Below are 19,841 nucleotides of genomic sequence, written 5' to 3' on the forward strand. Positions count from 1 at the left end.
TCACCCGGAAAACTCACCAGCATCTTAGACATCAGGTAGTGGAAGCCTTATTTGTGTCAGTCAGTTGTGTTCGAACCCGCTGCGCCTTCTCAAGGCCGTTCATTTGTGTATAATTTAGATGTGCAGAGCTGTGGAATTACGCAAGAAAAATGTGGAAAAGCGCGAACAAACAAGGCATGGAGTGGACTGGTTGAAATTCATAGTTGGCGCTATCGAAATAAATATTCAGTCGTAGATAAAAATTTGATAATAGATTTAAAGTTAACTGAAATAAAATATTTGTTTTACTATAAATAGGAAAATCTTTATTTACACTCAGTCTTACATATTCTGATAATTCACGAGCCTTCCATCTCAGAACACATAAAAATTTAAGACTACAGTAACCACTGCTCACGTTGTTTTCCGGCCCCCTCCTTCTAATTTCAGTACCAGAGATGATATTCTAAGTGTTATAACACACCTCATAAATGTCTGCATTCGTTTTTAATCACGAGAACGACTTCAACATCTGAATACCCGGCTTTATTGAATGATGTACCATTATCCTGGTACTGTTAACAGATAAAAGTTTGTATGACTATCTCATTATTCATAGGTCATATGTGTTCACAGAAGAGTAGAATAAACAGATATTGCCTTATTCATTAATTGTTTATGAAAGAAAATCTCCTTCTTGATTCCGTGGAAACGTTTACCACTTTACTGCAAAGAGAATAGTTTATTTCTAAGGGTAACAGTTTAATGGTCTGCCGTTTTTAGTGAATGTCACATATAGAAACGTCCCGTTATTTATCCTTTGTACACATGAAACATCTGTTTGTACGAGAAATTCATCGTTCTACCAACAGCAAAACTCACACGAGAACTTTCGCCTGCAGTCGTATAGTTTTAAGGAAGTAGCCCACAGTTTATTTGTCGTTACGTGTCACAATGAACAGAAAATATTTCATTCACTATCTTCCATAGTCGACGACGTTCGTATCCCCTTCCTACAATCGGCACTACACAGGCTGATGAAATCTATGGAGGTCTCTAAGCTGCGGATCAGGAATGGAATGCACCACAATTTTCCCTGCAGTTGGAAAATTACTTCCACTGTTTAGCAGGAACTTCAGTTCCATTCTATGGAGAGCTCGTTAAGAAGAATTTGATAAGTATCGAGTTGCAGAGTAGTTAACGACTGCAGTTAGGTACGAGTAGAGTCCGTTGCGGAGGATCTACTTCGCTTTGTTGACTGAAATATAAAACACAATTTTGTTGTTTAGGTTCTTGTGTCAAGTTTCTGTGCTGTATCGTTTCATTGACGCTGCGTGCAGGAGACAGATTTTCAATAACAACATAGAACAAAGATATGAAAAAGTGGTTTGTTCTTCTCTTGCGGTAATGAGCGGCACGATGGATGATGGTGCTAGACTACCGACTCCTCGTCTTCTGACGTCAGCTTCTCCCCGTCGTGCCTGACGCAGAAGCGTTTCTCGCGGCACAGGACGTAGATCTTGCGTATCAGGATGACGGCCACTACAGAGAGGCAGATCGACACGAGGAGGATGAAACTGAAGGCGAGTGTGTCCTGCGCGTGGTTGTAAGCCGGATTTAAAGGGACGTCGGTTGTATTCGTGACGGTAGCGGGTGTCACGGAAGAGTTGGCAGCTGCTGCAGAAGGTCTTGCACTCGTCTCTCGGATACTTGTCGGTACACGTCCGAGCAGTGTCGGCGACGTGGCGGAGACGCCTGTGGCGCTGGGGTCGATGTAGCAGTAGCGCAGCACGTGCAGCAGCTGCGAGTCCCTGATGTCTGGCGGCGAGGCGCACACCATGGGGTCCTCCATGTCCTCCAGGAAGTTGCGGCGGGCGACGAGCGCGGCTAGGTCGCCGGTAGCGTCACACGCGCAGTGCCAGGGGTTCCCCTCGAGGCGCAGCTCCCGCAGCGCCGGCAGCCGATCCAGGGCGGCCGCGTCCGCGCGCCGCAGCATGTTGTCGCTGAGATCCAGCTCCTCCAGCGCAACGGGCCACGCGGCAGGCAGGCTCTCCAGCTGGTTCTTGTGCAGCCGCAGCAGCCGCAGCGATCGCGGGAACGCGTCCGCCGGCACCGACGTCAGTTGGTTCCCGCTCAGGTCCAGTTCCAGCAGCTTCGGCAGCCCACTGCAACAATATCACAATACTATGACATGAGGCATCAACGTCACACTGTCTTCTTATTGCCTGCACTTCACTTCCATAAGTAAGGGCTGGTACTGCTATTGTTGTAGAAAACTTCAGCTTCAATTCTTTGCTGGCTATATTCTGCAAAAATCTTAACGATGGTTCCGCACACGGAAGTAAATTTATTTAATTTTTGGTAAACGTAAAGGTTATATTCATACGTGATGTCCCATGCTACATATTTAAGACCTTTTACATGCTCCAAGATATTATTATTCAGGACTATTTTATATCTTACTCTTGTCTATACTGAAATGTCTTCTACCGGCAATGTTAGGTTGTAATTTGTGGCTATGTGCTTCAACTTTTACACTCCTGCCTACATTAGTTGTAAGCAGAGTTAGGTCATCCACATATAAAATTACATTTAGAAAATAGAATACAGGCTCAAGAAATAGTTCTTAGAAGACTGGAAGGATATGCAAGGTATGATCGGAAAAGAAATGAAGATATAAGCCAAGATTTAGGAAAATTTAAGGTAAAGGAGAAAATAAAGGAAAATAGGAGGAAATGGAAGGAATATGGGTGCAAAAAATTTCGTAAGGAACACATTGTGCTCAAGTGGGAGCGATCTAGATGGTTGTAAAACAATAAACTGGTAGCCAAGATCGCAGGAGTTCTTTTTATTCCATGATTACCGGTTTTGGCGAAACTAAAGCCGCCATCATCGAATCCTAGGACACATACAGATCTTGATGTTGTAACCTGTATGTATCCTAAGATCTGATGATGGGGGCTTTAGATTCGCCGAAACCGGTAATTATGGTATAAAAAGAATTCCTGCGATCTTGGCTACCAGTTTATTGTTTTGCAAAAAATTTTCTTATAAAGATTCTAAATAATAAAGGCCCTGGAAGAAGAAATGTATGAATACCATGAGAGAGATGATTAGTGTAACAGGTAATTTGCCTAATACATGAAGTGAAGAAGAAAAGGAAGAACAAGATTAGCATCACTATTATATGGAGCATCAAACGAGGGTTTCTTGGTAGGGACGACACAGCACGTGAATCTTTCGCCCAGCGGAGAGTACCAGGCAAATGCAAAAGGGCAGGGGTGATCCCATGTGCAGGATTTAAAGCATAACAGTTTACAACGTATCACGGTGGTGTAGGGAAAGTCGAGGCACAAAATTTTTGTATTGGACGTTTGCGGTCGATCAATCCTGGAAGAACCTCCAACTGAATAAAATATTCTCTGGTTTCCAGTCTTGTCAAGTGGTTAACATTCTGCGAGCTTTCAAACCGACCACTGCTCTGTCATTGTCAAGAGATTGGTAGGCCCATATGTATACTAGCTGCCGACTGTGACATCACTGGTAGCGCCATGTATGGGCACACGTTGCCTCGGCCTTCGATGTGCCACCTCGCAGTCGCCGGATTCCACGGCGCAGTGAGCGGCCGTCCGCCGTCTATATTAAGGGTATTATCGGTGATTTTCATTCCGATGGCTTCTTTAATTACGCCGTCGGAGAAGCCGTTAGTGTGAGCCAGGACGAAGTTTCGTCAAATTTGATCTGGTGACTGTTCCCTAAAGCATGCTCAGCTAAAGCGAATTTCTCGAAGCAGCGTAAACAAAATCCGTCATACTCCTTCCTGTGTTTATTCTATTCGTCCCACGTACGAGTGACCACACTCGCATAGTATCTTGTCGATTCCCAGCTATTCACGCCGATTACGTGTCACATGAGCTGAGCCTCCTAATCAATGTGTTCAGGGGCAACGGCTACAACGTTCACAGTATGAATGAAATGATCTCAAGCAAGAATCACACTAAGACCACTTGCGAAGAGCACGGAAAGAAACTAAGCGTTCCTTCACCCCTTGTAGGGCAAGATAAGTCGCCTGCTGTAAAGACACACGGTCAAATCGGTATTCATGGCTCGGTCTAAGGGCACCTCGGATTCTGTAATTAAAGAAGCCATCGAATAAAAATCACCGATTGGGCCCTTTATAGATTAAGGAGGACTGCATCTCACCACGGTGTGGTATCCATCGACCGCGAGGTTGAAGTGGACACATTCAATGCCGATTTAACATAAGCCAACACAAGTAAGACAATATACGACGATACCGTGAGCACCGGTGACGTTACAGCTGGCAGTATATACATAAGGGCGTATAAGTGGCCCACTGTAGTCATAATACGTCACAATGGTCAAAGAGTGCTTGGCCGAAAGTCGTGGTATTTTGAGCATTGCACGCTGTAATGCATCCGTGCATTCCATTCACGTGTTTATGCTAAGTTTAGGCACATTTATGCGCTCGGGAATGCTCAGTAGCAGCCAGGCTACATGTACATTCGACAATTATGCGTCAGCAAGGAACATTAACGATAATATCGTAGGAGGAAATATTGTGCAACCTTGGACAAGATCCGACTAACTCGGGAGTAGGATCTTACAATCTGACTCACTGTTCTGAGACAAACTTCAGTCACAATGTCCGCAAAGTTACGTCAGATCCGCCTGGCAACAGCGATTTAAAAGCCTATTGGTTAAAAGTTTTGATACATATAAGCCCTATTGGCTGAGGGAGAAAGGTGGGGTCTCTCTTGTGCGTCGGGAAGACAGTGTGAGTTACTAGTGAGGCGCAACTCAAAACGCACAGTCGAGCAACCGGGGGCGGCTCCAAAACAACGGTCGCGAGTAAATATTCGAGCTGTTAAACAAGCTATAAAGTAAAAGTGAAGGTATTAGTTATCAGTGAACGCCACGTGTCGTGGACAGTATCTATCACGAGTATGGAAAGTGATAAATGTATTGAAAGGGGTTGAATATAATGGTGTAGGCAAGAGCCGCCATATTGGAAATTCTGTGACGAGTGTTCCAAAATATTCTTCATTAAAAGGAATATATTACAAAAAGTTGTTAAAATTTAACAATTGGCATCCCGACACACCCCACTTCAGGAGGAACACAAGCCGACATTGAACCTTGCGCCTGAACGCTACTACTGTGCGACGAGGGACTACCGAAGCAGCAAGACACCAGGTAAGTAATACCGAAACCATAGAAGTAAGGCAGAGTCACTTCCTTCTCGCTACAATGCCACAGAGGGCGTTGTAACGTGGCCGGAAACCCGAGACCAATTGCGCGGCACCTCCCGCCAGAGGTTCGAGTCCTCCCTCGGGCATGGGTGTGTGTGTGTTGTTATTAGCGTAAGTTAGTTTAAGCAGTGTGTAAGTCTAGGGATCGATGACCTCAGCAGTTTGGTCCCTTAGGGATTCACACACATTTGAATATATTTTTGGACACCCAAGACGTCATACAGAAACACGCTTGCTGTTCCATCTAAATATAAGCCATAAGAGCACAGTAGTTTTCCGAGCCAGACAAATTAATATATTTAATTGTTAATTTTATGGTGTTAATATTCATAGTATTATGAGGCAAATTTATGGCCAAAGTATTGCGTGACTGTCATGCAATGTAGCTTACGTGGCTTTTTAGGTCAATTTGAGGCTGTAACACTTTGTTCGTTTCGATTTCAGCAACACCACTTTGGTAAACAGTTATCGACCTGTATAATGCGAGTGCAAGAAGTGACCTGCAAAATACCAACGAATATCCTTAATTGTAGTTCACTGCTGAATTCATCAGCATATTCTAAGTTCTAATTTCATAAATTTCCTTGAGTGAGATACGTTTTTACCCACAAATCAACACAGATTTAGAAAGCATCACCCGTGTGATGATCAGCTCACCCCTTTCCTGCTGGATATCCTCCTCATCGGAGGATAAAGGGCAACAGGTGAATACCATATTCCTAGTTGTCTGTAAAGCATTTGACACAGTGCCGCATTCCAGACTGTTAACATAGATTATCAGATGTGTGAGTGGTTTGAAAACATTCTAAGTAACAGAAAACAGTACGTTGTCCTTGATGGCGAGTGATAATAGGAGACAGAAGTACCGTCAGGAATGCCCCAGGGATGTGTAAGGACAGCTCGCCTCCTCTATTCGAGTAAACGATCTGACGGGTGTGGTGAACAGCAATCTGCGGCTGTTACTCGAAAGTTCTGTAGGAGGATACAGATGTACAAATCACTAAGGAACGGAATAAACAGAAAGTGCGGGGAAACTGAGACAAACTGACTGATTGGAAAATCTGAAGAAATCTAAAAAGAAAGGATCGTCAGAAGGACAGACTCAACCCATAGAAAAGTCAAAACAACCTTCAGTGTAACTAAAAGCAAGAACGAAAACATTAAGATTGCAAGAAAATTCCTCTGTTAAATGCAGATGAGATAGTGGATAGGTGGAAAGAGTGCACTGAAGGTCTTTACGAAGGAAAGGCTTGTCTCATGACGGGGTAGAAGATGAAATTGGAGTCGACAGGGATGACATAAGCGATCCTGTATTAGAATTCTAATTTGAAAGAGTATTGGAAGACTTAATATCAAATAAGGCAGCAGTGATAGATAAAATTGCATCAGAATTTCTAAAATCAGTGGGGGAAGTAGAAATAAAATGAGAATTCACGTTGGCGCGTAGAATGTGTCACTCTGGCAATACAGAAACAGAATTCCGTAAAAATGTCATCCACACAGTTACGAAGACAGCAAGAGCCGACAAGTACGAGACTTACCGCACGATCTGTTTAATAGCTTGTACATCCAAGATGCTGACAGTAATAATACGCAGAAGAATGGAAAAAAATAATTGTGGAATAGCTAGACGACGTTCAGTTTTGCTTTAGGAGTGATAAAGGCACCAAAAAGGCAGTTATGACGTTGCCGTTGATAGAGGAAGCAAGGTTGAGGAATAATCAAGACATGTCCATAGAATTTGTTGACCTGCAAAAAGGGTTCGGAGATGTTAAATGGTGCAAGGTGTTCGAAATTCTGAGGAAATTAGAGATACGATATAGCGAAAGACGGGTAGTGTACAATATGTACAAAAAACAAGAGGAACCAATGGAGAGGATGCAAGAACCATGAGTGTGTCACACACAGATGCAGTCATTCGCCCCTCCTTTCCATTCTATACATCCAAGAAGCAAAAAACAAAGGTCCAAGAGTGGGTTTAAAATTCAGAGTGAAAAGATATCAATGATAAGATTCGCTGATGACATTTCTATCCTCAGTGAAAGTGAAGAAGAATTACAGGTTGTAGTGAATGGAGCGAAGTGTCTAATGAGTACAGAATATGGATTGAGAGTAAATCGAAGGAATACGAAAGCAATGAGAAGCAGCAGAAACGAGAACAATTAGAAACTCAACATCATATTTGATCACGAAGTAGATGAAGTTAAGAAATTCAGTTACCTAGGTATTAAGCCAACCCTTGACGGACGGAGGAAGAAGGACATATAAAGCAATCTAGCACCAGCAAAAAGGGTATTATCATCCAAGAGAAGTTTACTAATATCAAATGTAGGTGTTAATTTGAGGAAGAAATTTTACAGAATGTACGTCTCTAGTGCAGCGTTGTATGGTAGCAACACATATACTGTGGGAGATGTGGTGCTAGAGAATAACGTTGAAGATTAGGTTGGCTGACAAGGTAAGAAATGAGGATGTTTCCTCCGTAGAATTGGTGAGGAAATGAACATACGGAAATCACCGACAAGAAGAAGGTATAGAATGATAGGACGTTTGTTAAGACATCAGGGAATAACTTCCATGGTATTAGAGGGGGCTGTAGAAGGTAAAACCTGTAGAAGAAGAATACATTCAGCAGGTAACTGAGAACGTAGGCTGCAATTGCTGCTCTGAGATGATAAGGATGTCACAGAGCGCTTCAAACCGGTCAGAAGACTTATGCCTCTTTGGTCTAATGATTCGGTAGTTTGTTGTAGATGTGGAAACAAGTATGAGGGCGAATAGAAAAGACAATCCCTGGAATGTTCAAATACATTATTAGCGGCGTGCTGCTTGACAAAGAATGTCGTTGAAATATCTAGGCGTAACGCTACAAAGCGAAATGAAATGTGTGAGATATACACGTCACCTTGGCTCTTACAGAATTATTAACTTCTTACTTCCATATATCGATATGCACATATCTGAGAGTAAACCAAGTTGATCTGCGACCTTTGGTTGTGTTGTTACACCGTCTCTGCCTGAGGGCGCCGAAAGAGAGATTATAAGAGAGATTATTACTAAACTCTCTTTTCCATTGTGGACGGAGAACAGCGGCTGGCCAAATATCTAACAAAGAAATTCGCCAAAGAGCAATGCAAATTGTTCAAATCTGAGTGAAATCTTATGGGACTTAACTGGTCATCAGTCGCTAAGCTTACACACTACTAAACCTAAACTATCCTAAGGACAAACACACACACCCATGGCCGAAGGAGAACTCGAACCTCCGCCGGGACCAGCCGCACAGTGCATGTCTGCAGTGCCTTAGACCGCTCGGCCGTGCAAATTAAGAAGTTCTCTTTAGTTCTTGCAAGTGTAGTTCAGTCTTCGAATGAAGAACTTGAGGATTAAAGACATCTAGAAACATATGGCCCCAGTGTGCAAACATCGATTATTTCTTTGAAGCCTGCAGGTAACGAACTGCCGAAACTGGTAGCGAAAATAAGCCAATAGAACTTCTCAATTTGCACGACTGTTTGGCGAACTTCTTTGTTAAATAAAGATTACTACTAGTCGATGTGTGTTGGAAAGTAGACGTGGAGCTTAATGGTCAGGAAATTTTTGTCTGGAATCGAGCTGCTAAATACTGAATACAATTTTGCTTAAATTATTGAATGAGACGAAGATGGGAGTATTTATGAATTTTAAAGTGTTTCGTGATGAATTGCGGTTCAAGGTAAATTCGCATGCGCGTAGTTAACATTCTGTTGGAAAATTAATTGTTGTACCTAGATTTTCTTGAAGTAGTTGTCACATGGATTGCTCACAACTGGCGAACTTAATCATTTGTAGAACATTAGCATCCAAAATTATTCCCATGCAAGAAATTCTACATTGTTTGTGTTCACATTGCACGCCACATGTCAGTACAATCCTTCAAGCATGTACCACAGTCGTCTTTGTAATACAAGGGGTCGTTAACGTTTAGGCAGACATTTGCGCTTTGCCTGACAAGCTTCACATCTCGAAAACTGTGTTAATGAAACAACGGGAGTAATAGACTGTAATGGAAAAGTGAGTCACGTGAGGAAAAGTTATTCATTTCCGGTCCGGTACCCGTTATCTTTTGACTTCCTCAGCTCAACACTCTGGTAGTGTCGTCTCTCATTACACTACCCTCAAAACTTTTTTTTATATTTTTCGGGAAGTTAGATTAGGGCTTCGGTCCCGTCAACGAAGAGGTAATTAAAAACGTAGCACAAAGTTTGATTTTGGGAAAGTTAGGAAGGAAATATGTCACGACCTTTGAAAGGAATTATCCCGGAATTCGCCTTAAGAGATGTAAGGAAGTCCTGAAAAAATTAAATTTAGATAGAGGACGGGTGATCTGAACCGCCGTACACACGAACACTGGTCCAGCGTCTTAATACTGGGCCACATGGCTCGGTCTGTTAGTATTGTGAAGAATTTCTGTGGCTGAACTTGAAAAGTAAATTTTACGACGAGATTAGCTACGTTGAGCCATAAATTATATGCCAATTGAAATAGGTTCCACCAGAATCATTCCGTTTGGATTTAAGTTGTTAGGATTAACACGTAATAGTTTTAAATCTGATATAAGAAATAAGTAATAGGTCGAACAAAAAAAGCATTTCGAATAAATTTCTTTTGTGTATTACGACAAGTCAGACTTTTATTTCTAGTTTTTGTGCGACGTCAGTCTTCTGACTAGTTTGATGTACTCTGCCACAAATTACACTCCTCTACCAACATTGTCATCTCCGAGTTGAACTAACAACCTACTTACTCATTTATTTACTGAATGTATTCCCATCTCTGCCCTCCTGTATAGTTTTCATCCTCTGCCGCCCGTTGTAGTACCGTGCTAGCTAACCCCTTGTGTCTTAACACATATTTTGTCATCGTGTCCCTCCTTATTATTAGTGTTTCCCAAATTCATTTCTACGCAGCTTCTGCAGCGGATATCCTCATTCCCTATCAGTCCACATACTTTTTAACTTTCTTCTGCAGCACCGCATATCAAATGTTTAGGTTCTCTTCTGTTACGGTTTTGCTACTATCAGTGAATCACTTCCATACAATGCTGCATTCCAAATGTACGTTCTCAGAAATTTGTTCCTCAAATTAACACCTACGTTTGATACCAGTAAACTTCTTTTGGCCAGGAATGCCTTCTTTGCCCTTGTTAGACTGCTTTTTATGTCCTCTCTGCTTCATTCACCGTGGGTTGTTTTGTTTCCAAGATAGCAGAATTCCTTCAATTCATCTACTTCGTATCACCAATTAGGATGTTAAGTTTCTCCATGTTCCTATTTCTGCTAGTTTTCGTTACTTTCGCCTTTCTTCGATATACTCTCAATCCATATTCTGTATTCATCAGACTATTCATTCCATTGAACTGATCCTGTAACTCTTCTTCACTTTCAGTGAGGGTAGCAATGCCATTTGTGAATCTTATCATTGATATTCTTTCAGTCTGAATTTTAATCCCAATTTTGAATCTTTCGATTCCGTCGTGACTTCTTCGACGCATAGATTGAACAGCAGGGGTGAAAGACGACATCCCTGTCTTACACCCATTTTAATTAGAGCACTTCGTTCTTTGTCTTCCAGTCTTATTGTTCACACTTGGTTTATACTTTATGTTACCTGTCTTTCCCTAAAGCTTCCTACTATTTTTCTCAGAGTTTCGAACATTTTGCACCATTTAACTTTGTCGAAGGCTTTTCCTAGGTCGAAAAATCCTATGAACATATCTTGATTTTTCTTCTTCACGTCACAACTGTTTCTGTGGTGCCTTTCTCTTTTCTAAAGCCAAACTGCTTCTCATATAACAGGTCTTCATTATGAACCTCTTAAAAACTATAAATGGTTCAAATGGCTCTGAGCACTATGGGACTTAACATCTTAGGTCATCAGTCCCCTAGAACTTAGAACTACTAAAACCTAACTAACGTAAGGACATCACACACATCCATGCCCGAGGCAAGATTCGAACCTGCGACCCTAGCAGTGCCGCGGTTCCGGACTGCAGCGCCTAGAACCAGACGGCCACCGCGGCCGGCAAAAACTATAAAACGGACTTATCTGTCTCTGCAGATCTCCTTTCCATGGTAACTAAATTGTTCAGTCACATTGAAGAGGACTGTTGCACTTCCGGCTCATACGTCTGTTTCACAACTGACGCAGCCAAATACCGGAAAGGATGTTCAGACAACATAGAGGAATGTGGCAGGTTAACATCTTCCACAACTGTCAGTCGAACGTATTTCTTCGATCACCATCTGAGGTTAGTGTCGTTTTAGGTTCTGTAAAGGATGATGTTGGTTAGCGCAAGACAGGTATCTGTTGAAGTTGTGCCATCTCACCCCATCGTATCCGTTGAAGTTGTGCCATGTCACGCATTGCTCAGTGCACGGACGGTTGGAGGACCCGTCTACAGGGCGTGAGCATCACACGCTTACAGCAGTCGGGCAAATCTGCTATTGTAAAACATTGTCTTGGTACAGGTCATCCTCCGTGCACCTCCAACTATTGCGCTAGTGTTAGTAAGGAAGTAGCTGAAATTTTAATTAGCAAGTAACCTCATTAATAGGAATGGAGGTTTTTGATCGAATTGCTTGGAACCCTGCTCTCTTCCACTGTGTCATCGCACTAGTTGTATACTGTGTGTGTGTGTGTGTTTTAGTGCGTGTTACTGCATAAAAATGGTTCAAATGGCTCTGAGCACTAAGGGACGTAACTTCTAAGGTCATCAGTCCCCTAGAACTTAGAACTACTTAAACCTACCTAACCTAAGGACATCACACAAATCCATGCCCGAGGCAGGATACGAACCTGTGACCGTAGAGGTCGCACGGTTCCAGACTGTAGCGCCTAGAACCGCTCGGCCACCCCGGCTGGCTTTCTGCATAAACCGCTAATCTCTCGTTGCATTTGTGCGATAAAAATGACGGATTCCGCACCAGTCGAAATATCAGCGATTGTCGAGGACGCTAAGCGGCTGTTTCTCCATCAGCCGTTTGAACGTTTTACATGGAGGGAGAAACTCATTCTAAACGGACCTCTCTGTGGAAGTTTCAGTAACGGTTTTCATTTTTTTTCTTCCCCAAACGATACTACTCCCTGGAATTTTCGAGCTGCAGGATGACAGAAGAGCACGTATCGTTTGCACCTGGCCTAATGCATGAGTGGTCCTTACGTGCAACTGTTGACGGACGATTACACGCGCAGGACGTCCCGACCAATGAGGCGAACAGCGCGCTGAGTGGATTCGGGGAATCCCCCACCACTGTGCAGACCTTGTGCTGTGAGGCGAAGCTTCGTGGAATCCAGCGGCACGGCGCGCGCTTCCGACAGCCGCCCGCTGGTGGCGATGTTAGTCTCGTGACTGTCCCACGTACTGTTCTTTGGGAAGCACTCCCGTAAAACCGTACTTAACAGTGTTATTCATAATTCTTTGCAAAAGGAGAACGTACAAAATTAATGTAAATCGGAAGTTTCAATGCTCTGAGACACAGATAATTCCAACCGCTTTGCACTTATGTATTAATTAAAACCGGTGAATTTACGATAAAGACAAGAACTTGGTACTTATCCTTTTTACGTCAGCCGTCCTACAGGCCAATGGCGGCAGTTCATTTGCAATATTCACGGGCCATTTAAAGTGTTTTTTTTTCTAAAACATTTTACTGGATGAGTAGGAGCTACGATGCTGTTGGACGCCATGGGTTTTCGTTAACATTAACGTCATTAGAGATGAAGCAATGTGCTCGACAGAGACGACTATGGTATTTGGCAGTAGTTCTTGTTGATGAAAGCAGACTTAGTCATCGGATACGATTCACTGAGAGAAGGTAAAGTCCGAATTGGAATGGATGCGGAGTTGTGCTCCTTATGTATAGACTAAGTCCAGTATCTCATCAGACTAGATGTGTTTTGAATTCTCAGGTTCTCTTTGCGTGTAACCGGGTGCTCAGACGAGTTGTTGTATCCATTTTATGCACAGTGTTTGGACGCCTGACCCAGTTCTTCACATGCTGTGAGTTTTCAGCGACTTGATGCAGCCTGCCACAACTTGTTCTCCTGTGCTAAACTCTTCTTCTCAGAGTAGCAACATCCTCGATTGTTTGTTTACATTTCAGCCATTGTATCTTCCCTACAGATATTTCATTGTGCATCTCCTTCTATCACCTTGATTCCCGTATCATCTCCTTCTATCACCTTGATTCCCGTATGCTGTAACATACCTATCGTCCTGTGCCTACTTTTAGTTAGTGTTTTCCAAAAATTCCTTTCCTCGCCTATTCTGCGGAGAACCTCGTCATTTCTTATCAAAGGCCGCTTCATGTTCAGCATTCTGAAACGCCAGTTGCCTAATGCTTCGATTGTCTTCTTTTCCTGTTTTTCCATAGTCCTACATAATGCTATACACTGGATGTAGAGTCACAAAATTTCTTCCTCATATTAAGGCCTGTCTTTGCTATCTATGTTTCATTCTAGTAGAGTTGTTTTAGTGACGAATGTTTTTTTTTTTTGCTTCTGTTAGGCTGCATCTTTTGACATCCTTGCTTAGTCCGTGAGTTATTTTCTCTCCAGCGAAGCAGAATTCGTTCACTTAGTTTATTATGGCGTCCTCAGTTTTCATGTTAAGACTATAAGTCATTTCGGGCTAATCCTCATTACGTTGGTCTTTTCTTGCATTACTTTCAGCTTATACTCTGCGTCAATTAGGCAGTTCATTCCATTCACTAGGTACTGTTTTCCTCACATGACCTGAAAAACGCAATCTTATCAGTGAATCTTACCAATGATACCGTTTCATCGTGAATTTCAATCCCACGCTTGAACCTTTCTTTTTTCGGTAATTTCGTCGACGTATATACTGAACAGTAGGAGCGAAAGGCTGCGTCATTGTCTTCCACCCTTTTTAATGGGAGCACTGCTCTTGTTGTTCGTCTACTCCCTAATCCAGTATTTCTCTCTGGCCCTTCCATTCTTTATGTTCCCTCTGTGTTAATGTACATCACGTTGTACATAATGCTTCTATCTCTGCAATTTAAACCTATTTCTGTAATTGCACTTCCTTAATGCTGTGTTAAACTGAATTTACAACAGAAATTCTGTCCGGTCTGAGTGGCATTATGTGCTGTACGACATCGCAGCAATGAGTACGACAGGATTTTTCGTCATGTAAAGTGTATGAGTAAAACAGCCCAGCTCTGTTGATAATTAAAGTAATACTCGCTCTCCCCCCCCCCCCCCCCTCTCCCTGACAAAATTTTCTAAGTTATGAAAAGATTTTAAATCCGGTGAGAATGCCCCATACGCATCAGAGCCTGATCGACACATAAAGTGTTCCACAAAGTTTATATTTCGCTGTAGTTGTGGAACAGCACTCTGATACGCTGAACATCCATATAGCTAGGACCACGTGTTACTGCATCAACAGTTCCGTGTTCAGAAGCTTAGCATCAGTCCAGTCACTCAAGCCCAACTATTCATGGAACGTTAGCTAGTAACAGTTAACAACAAAATTCTTATATAAATATTAAAATAACAATCATGAGTCAGGTAGGCCGCATCTGTGAATAGCACGTGTACGCGAAAGACAGAATCGTTTCTGTTGTATAGATCACCCCTTCAATATAATTATTCTCTCTAATTTTTCATGAACATATTTTCTTGATTTCTTGAAGTATAAATCACTGCGGCCTAAGTGCCAGGCAAGGTTGTCATCACAACAGAGGTTATTTGATTCCCTCAACTGCTGACCCAAGTGATCTGCCCCTATGCGCTCGACGTGTATAACCAGTAAGCTCTCTTTTCCATCGGCTACGAGCTGGTAAGTGTTTGGTGCCTAAATCCTGTGTGGACCTAGGTCCGAAGTGATTCTCACCGCACGATCCCACCTAGACAGTCTAGTGACCTTGTAAATCAATCTGGGCGTGCGCAGCTGCACCCCGCTTATCTTGTAATCCTTGTCAAATTTGTTCTTCTGATCGTAAGCATCCTACAGACGCCCACACGGAAACGACAGTCTTACATTTGTAAACTGATCACCTCTAGATCTCTCGTAGACTGGCTGACGATCCCTCAAGCCAGTCTGGGCGCAGCCAGCTGTACCTCGCACAAAGTATGGCCTTCCTTTGATCCACGAGAAAAACTTCTGCACGCAACCAGACGATGCCAACGTCTTGTCTACTCTAACCCGGCTCGCCTTGCACATGCGTACTGTTACAGTAAAGAAACCGTTGGCCAGAGTTGAAATGTTATGCGAAATGGATCGTTCTATGCCAGAGAATAGAAGATGTTCGGGGTACAGGACCTAACATACAGCCAATAACTGGTACGTGCACTGAAGTATTAGAAGCGAGCGACGGTGTGCACGTCGTGATCAGTGCTCTGCAATGTTGGTAATAAGTCGTAAATGACAAGTAACAGTTAATACATCATGCTCAAGAAACGGTTCTCCTTATATGATCTTGCAAGTGTATCGCCGAAGCTCTGAAGGAACTCCTAGATATTGCACGGCAATAACACAAGTTGTAAAAAAGGGTATGGCCAGACTTACAGAAAAGATGTCTCTCACATAGAGAAAGAAACTGTTATTTGGACATCGGTTCGGAAGCGCTTTATTTCAATGTTAGAACTCATTTTCTGCAACTTTTCAACACATTTATCATCTACTTAGGAACGAAGCGTCGTCCGTGAACAGCGCATTTACAAAAATTTGAGGGCTGACATATTGTTGAATAAACCATTTGCAGAACTGTACCCGTGCAAAAATACCAGGTCGCGATAGTGACTGCGTACGCTGTACCAATGTGATAAATGTTAACTATTGCAGTTAATTTCCTTGCGCTGACACTAGAGTTGACGGAGATGTTCCAGTTGAGGTGCACTCGTCCTTCTAGGCCTTTCGCAGCCACGAGTAGAACGTTTAAAAGTCCCATGCTCCCTTATATGACGATAAATTGCTTCGAAAGTGCTCCTGCCAAGGCACCATCGTTCTGGAAATGTCTCCCGATACAAACGGTGAGCGCCACGGCTACTGTCATTTTCTAATCCTTACAGCAAACGGGCGTCTGGCAATTCTGCATTTGAGTACGCTTCCACTGCACTGTACCGAAAACCAAGTTTGTGATGAACACCAAACACTTGATGCTACGTTGCTATTTTGTCAAAAACAAACATTTTGAGCCAGTGGCTGTGGCCAAAATACAGGTTGATCTCATATAGAAGACAACAGCAACCAACCACTTTTTACAACGCTATTAGCGGCTTCGGTCAAGAATACTACCATAACGACCGGGAGAGCGGTGTGCTGACCCCAGGCCCCTCCTATCCGCATCCTCCACTGAGGATGACACAGCGGTCGGATGGTCCCGATGGGCCACTTGGGGCCTGCAGACGGAGTGTTTTTTTTATTTATTTAATTAAACAGCGTCATTACCGGATTCGAACCGACAAGTTCATCTTCAGACGCTAGTTCACGTTTCAGACTAGTTTTCGCCTTTTGTTTTCGCAACCGATGAAATTTCCTTGGGGTTGTGGTGCCCTACAACCAAAACAAGATGTGAGACAATGTCTTTTTAACTGTAATTGTGCCTCACAACGTTTCTAAGTGATGCAAACGAATTATTAAAGGGAAGATGGTTCTTCCCTTTCAGTGATGTAAACAAATTATTAAATGGAAGAAACATCTTCCCTTTACTAATTTGTTTACAGTATTTAAATTCGTTGTGAGGCACAATTACAGTTAAAAAGACATTGTCCCACATCTTGTTTTGGTTGTAGGACACCACCACCCAATGGAAATTTCATCAGATGGAAAAACGAAAGGTGAAAACTAATGTAAAACGTGAACTAGCCATCTGAAGATCTGCCTGTCGCTTCGAAACCGGCAACGGCGCTATTTAAATAAATAAATAGCGTTGTAAAATGTGATGCTAAGCTGGCCGGAGTGACCGAGCGGTTCTAGGCGCTAAAGTCTGGAACCGCGCGACCACTACGGTCGGAGGTTCGAATCCTGCTTCGGGCATGGATGTGTGTGATGTCCTTAGGTTAGGTTTAAGTAGTTCTTAGTCCTAGGGGACTGATGACCTAAGAAGTTAAGTCCCATAGTGCTCAGAGCCATTTGAACCATTTTTTGTGATGCTAAGTACTTGATGCTAATAGAGAAATGAAGTCTGTCACATGTAAACGCAAGCAATGTAGCGAGTCACACGTCAGCATTACTTCTGTTCAGTTGGAAAAACAAACACTGAGGTGAACCTGAGAAATACAACTTACTGTACACTCTAACCAAACAAAACGAAGAACGTATTTTGGACATGCCATGTCAGAAGACGATCCATGTAATGCTGGTGGATTCTGTGCCTGTGTTGCAACGTCCCCCTAGAAAAATTATACATGACTGTGCTTAAACTGACACACAATATTTTTTTTAGCGCAACGCAGTCTGACTTGCAGTAATCCCTATAAGAGAATGGCTCTGACTAAAGTAGCCTATACGTTTCACAAATCACTTACCTCACAAAAATCTTCGATACTCAAGCTACTGCTATACAGTGAGCGCCACTACTGCCAGCTAAATAAAAGATTCGAACTACGAAAGGCACTAACTACCGATAGGCATAGTTAGCAAATGAACGATTTTAATAGAGAACAAACAATGTATTTACCTTTATAGTCATAATATATATAGCAGTTGATGACATCCATTCTTACAAATGTACCGTTTCTGATGGACACACCTCCAGATTATCCATTCTCAAAAATCCCCCATCTCACTTCCCCACACCCACCACTGCTGGCGGCTCGCCTCCAACTGCGCAACGCTACGCGCTGTTAACATCCAGCTGCCCAACACTACAATGGCAGACAACAATGCAAACTAGCCACAGACTGCACACACCGCAGCCAGTGATTTGCATACAGAGTGCTACGTGGCGTTACCAATAAAAAAAACCTACACAGCCTACTTACAGTGTTTCTCATGATTAATGCGAATACGAAGTAGAAAACGAGATCTAACACTAAAATAAATCGTTCCCGGACTCATGTCAGTGTGTTTCTTGAAACTTTGGCCATACTTTCTTTTTTACATCCCGTACATGTACTATAGAAGTGGCTCTGGCAATCTTTTATTTTTACCTGAAGATTTTCGGTGGTAGAGACGACAGATGATTTTCGCTGAGAACAAGTTTCTGCAGATTTGCCACGGGAAGGAACGTCGTCGGAGAGACGCTTTTTATTCTGTTCTCTGACAGGTAGATCTCCCGCAGCCGCGGCGTGTAGCGGAACAGGTCCTGCGGCAGGTCGGTGATGAGGTTGCCCTCTGCAGAGAGGAACCTCAGGAGCGAGAAGGGCCGCAGCTGGTCGGCGGTGAGCTCCTGTATGCTGTTGTGGTCCAGGTAGAGCTGGGTGACCGCCTCGCCCGGCAGGCAGGCCGGCACCCGCGTCAGGTCCATGAAGCTGCAGGTGGCCAGGTGTCCCTGCGGCTCGCAGGGGCACGCCGGGCCCACGCCGCCCTCACCGGAGGCGAGCTCCCTCATCGTTGCCAGAGACACTAGCAGCAGCTGCAACAAGCACACACATCATACTGTACACATGTCATCTACTATTGGCCAATAAAATTGCTATACTACGGAGATGACGTGCTACAGACACGAAATTTAACAGACAGGAAGAAGATGTGGTGATATGCATATGATTCGCTTTTCTGAGCATTCACACAACGTTGGCGCCGGTGGCGACACCTACAACGTGCTGACATGAGGAAAGTTTCCAACCGATTTCCCATACACAAACAGCAATTGGCCGGCGTTGCCTGGTGAAACATTGTTGTGATGCCTCGTGTAAGGAGGAGAAATGCGTACCATCACGTCTCCGACTTTGATACAGGTCGGATTGAAGCCTATCGCGATTGCGGTGTATCGTATCGCGACATTGCTGCTCGCCTTGATCGAGATTCAATCACTGTTAGCAGAATATGCAATCGGTGGGTTCAGGAGGGTAATACGGAACGTCGTGCTGCATCCCAACGGCCTCGTATCACTAGCAGTCGAGATGACAGACATCTTATCCGCATGGCTGTAACGGATCGTGTAGCCACGTATCCATCCCTGAGTCAACCGATGGGGACGTTTGCAAGACAACAACCAACTGCACGAACAGTTCGACGACGTTTGCAGCAGCATGGGCTATCAGCTCAGAGACCATGGCTGCGGTTACCCTTGACGCTGCATCGCAGACAGGAGCGCCTGCGACGGTGTACTCAACGACGAACCTGGGTGCACGTATGCCAAAACATCATTTTTTCGGATGAATCCAGGTTCTGTTTACAGCATCATGATGGTCGCATACGTGTTTGGCGACATGGCGGTGAACGCAGATTGGAAGCGTGTATTCGTCATAGCCATACTGGCGTATGACCTGTCTTGATGGTATGGGGTGCTATTGGTTACACCTCGGTCACCTCTTGTTCGCATTGACGTTACATTTCAGATGTGGTACGACCCGTGGATCTACCCTTCATTTGATACCAGCGAAACCTTACATTTCAGCAGCATAATGCACGACAGC

The 19,841-nt window shown here is 43.5% G+C and overlaps 1 protein-coding gene across 3 annotated transcripts in view; it reads right to left on the reverse strand.

Annotated features, from left to right (window-relative positions):
- Positions 1-309: 309 nt before the first annotated feature.
- Positions 310-19,841, reverse strand: part of LOC126457701 (leucine-rich repeat-containing protein 15-like) — a 123,746-nt gene continuing 104,214 nt past the window's right edge. For all 3 annotated transcript variants that reach the window (XM_050094246.1, XM_050094239.1, XM_050094234.1), the window contains 2 exons: positions 18,411-18,835; positions 310-2,144 (listed from right to left, as the gene is read on the reverse strand). In XM_050094246.1, coding sequence (XP_049950203.1) covers positions 1,412-2,144; positions 18,411-18,835 — 1,158 coding nt within the window. In that variant the 3' untranslated portion in view covers positions 310-1,411. The remainder of the gene's footprint in view (positions 2,145-18,410; positions 18,836-19,841) is intronic.

Source organism: Schistocerca serialis, chromosome 1 (assembly GCF_023864345.2).
Source record: "Schistocerca serialis cubense isolate TAMUIC-IGC-003099 chromosome 1, iqSchSeri2.2, whole genome shotgun sequence".
In the NCBI taxonomy this organism is placed as follows: Eukaryota; Metazoa; Arthropoda; class Insecta; order Orthoptera; family Acrididae; genus Schistocerca; species Schistocerca serialis.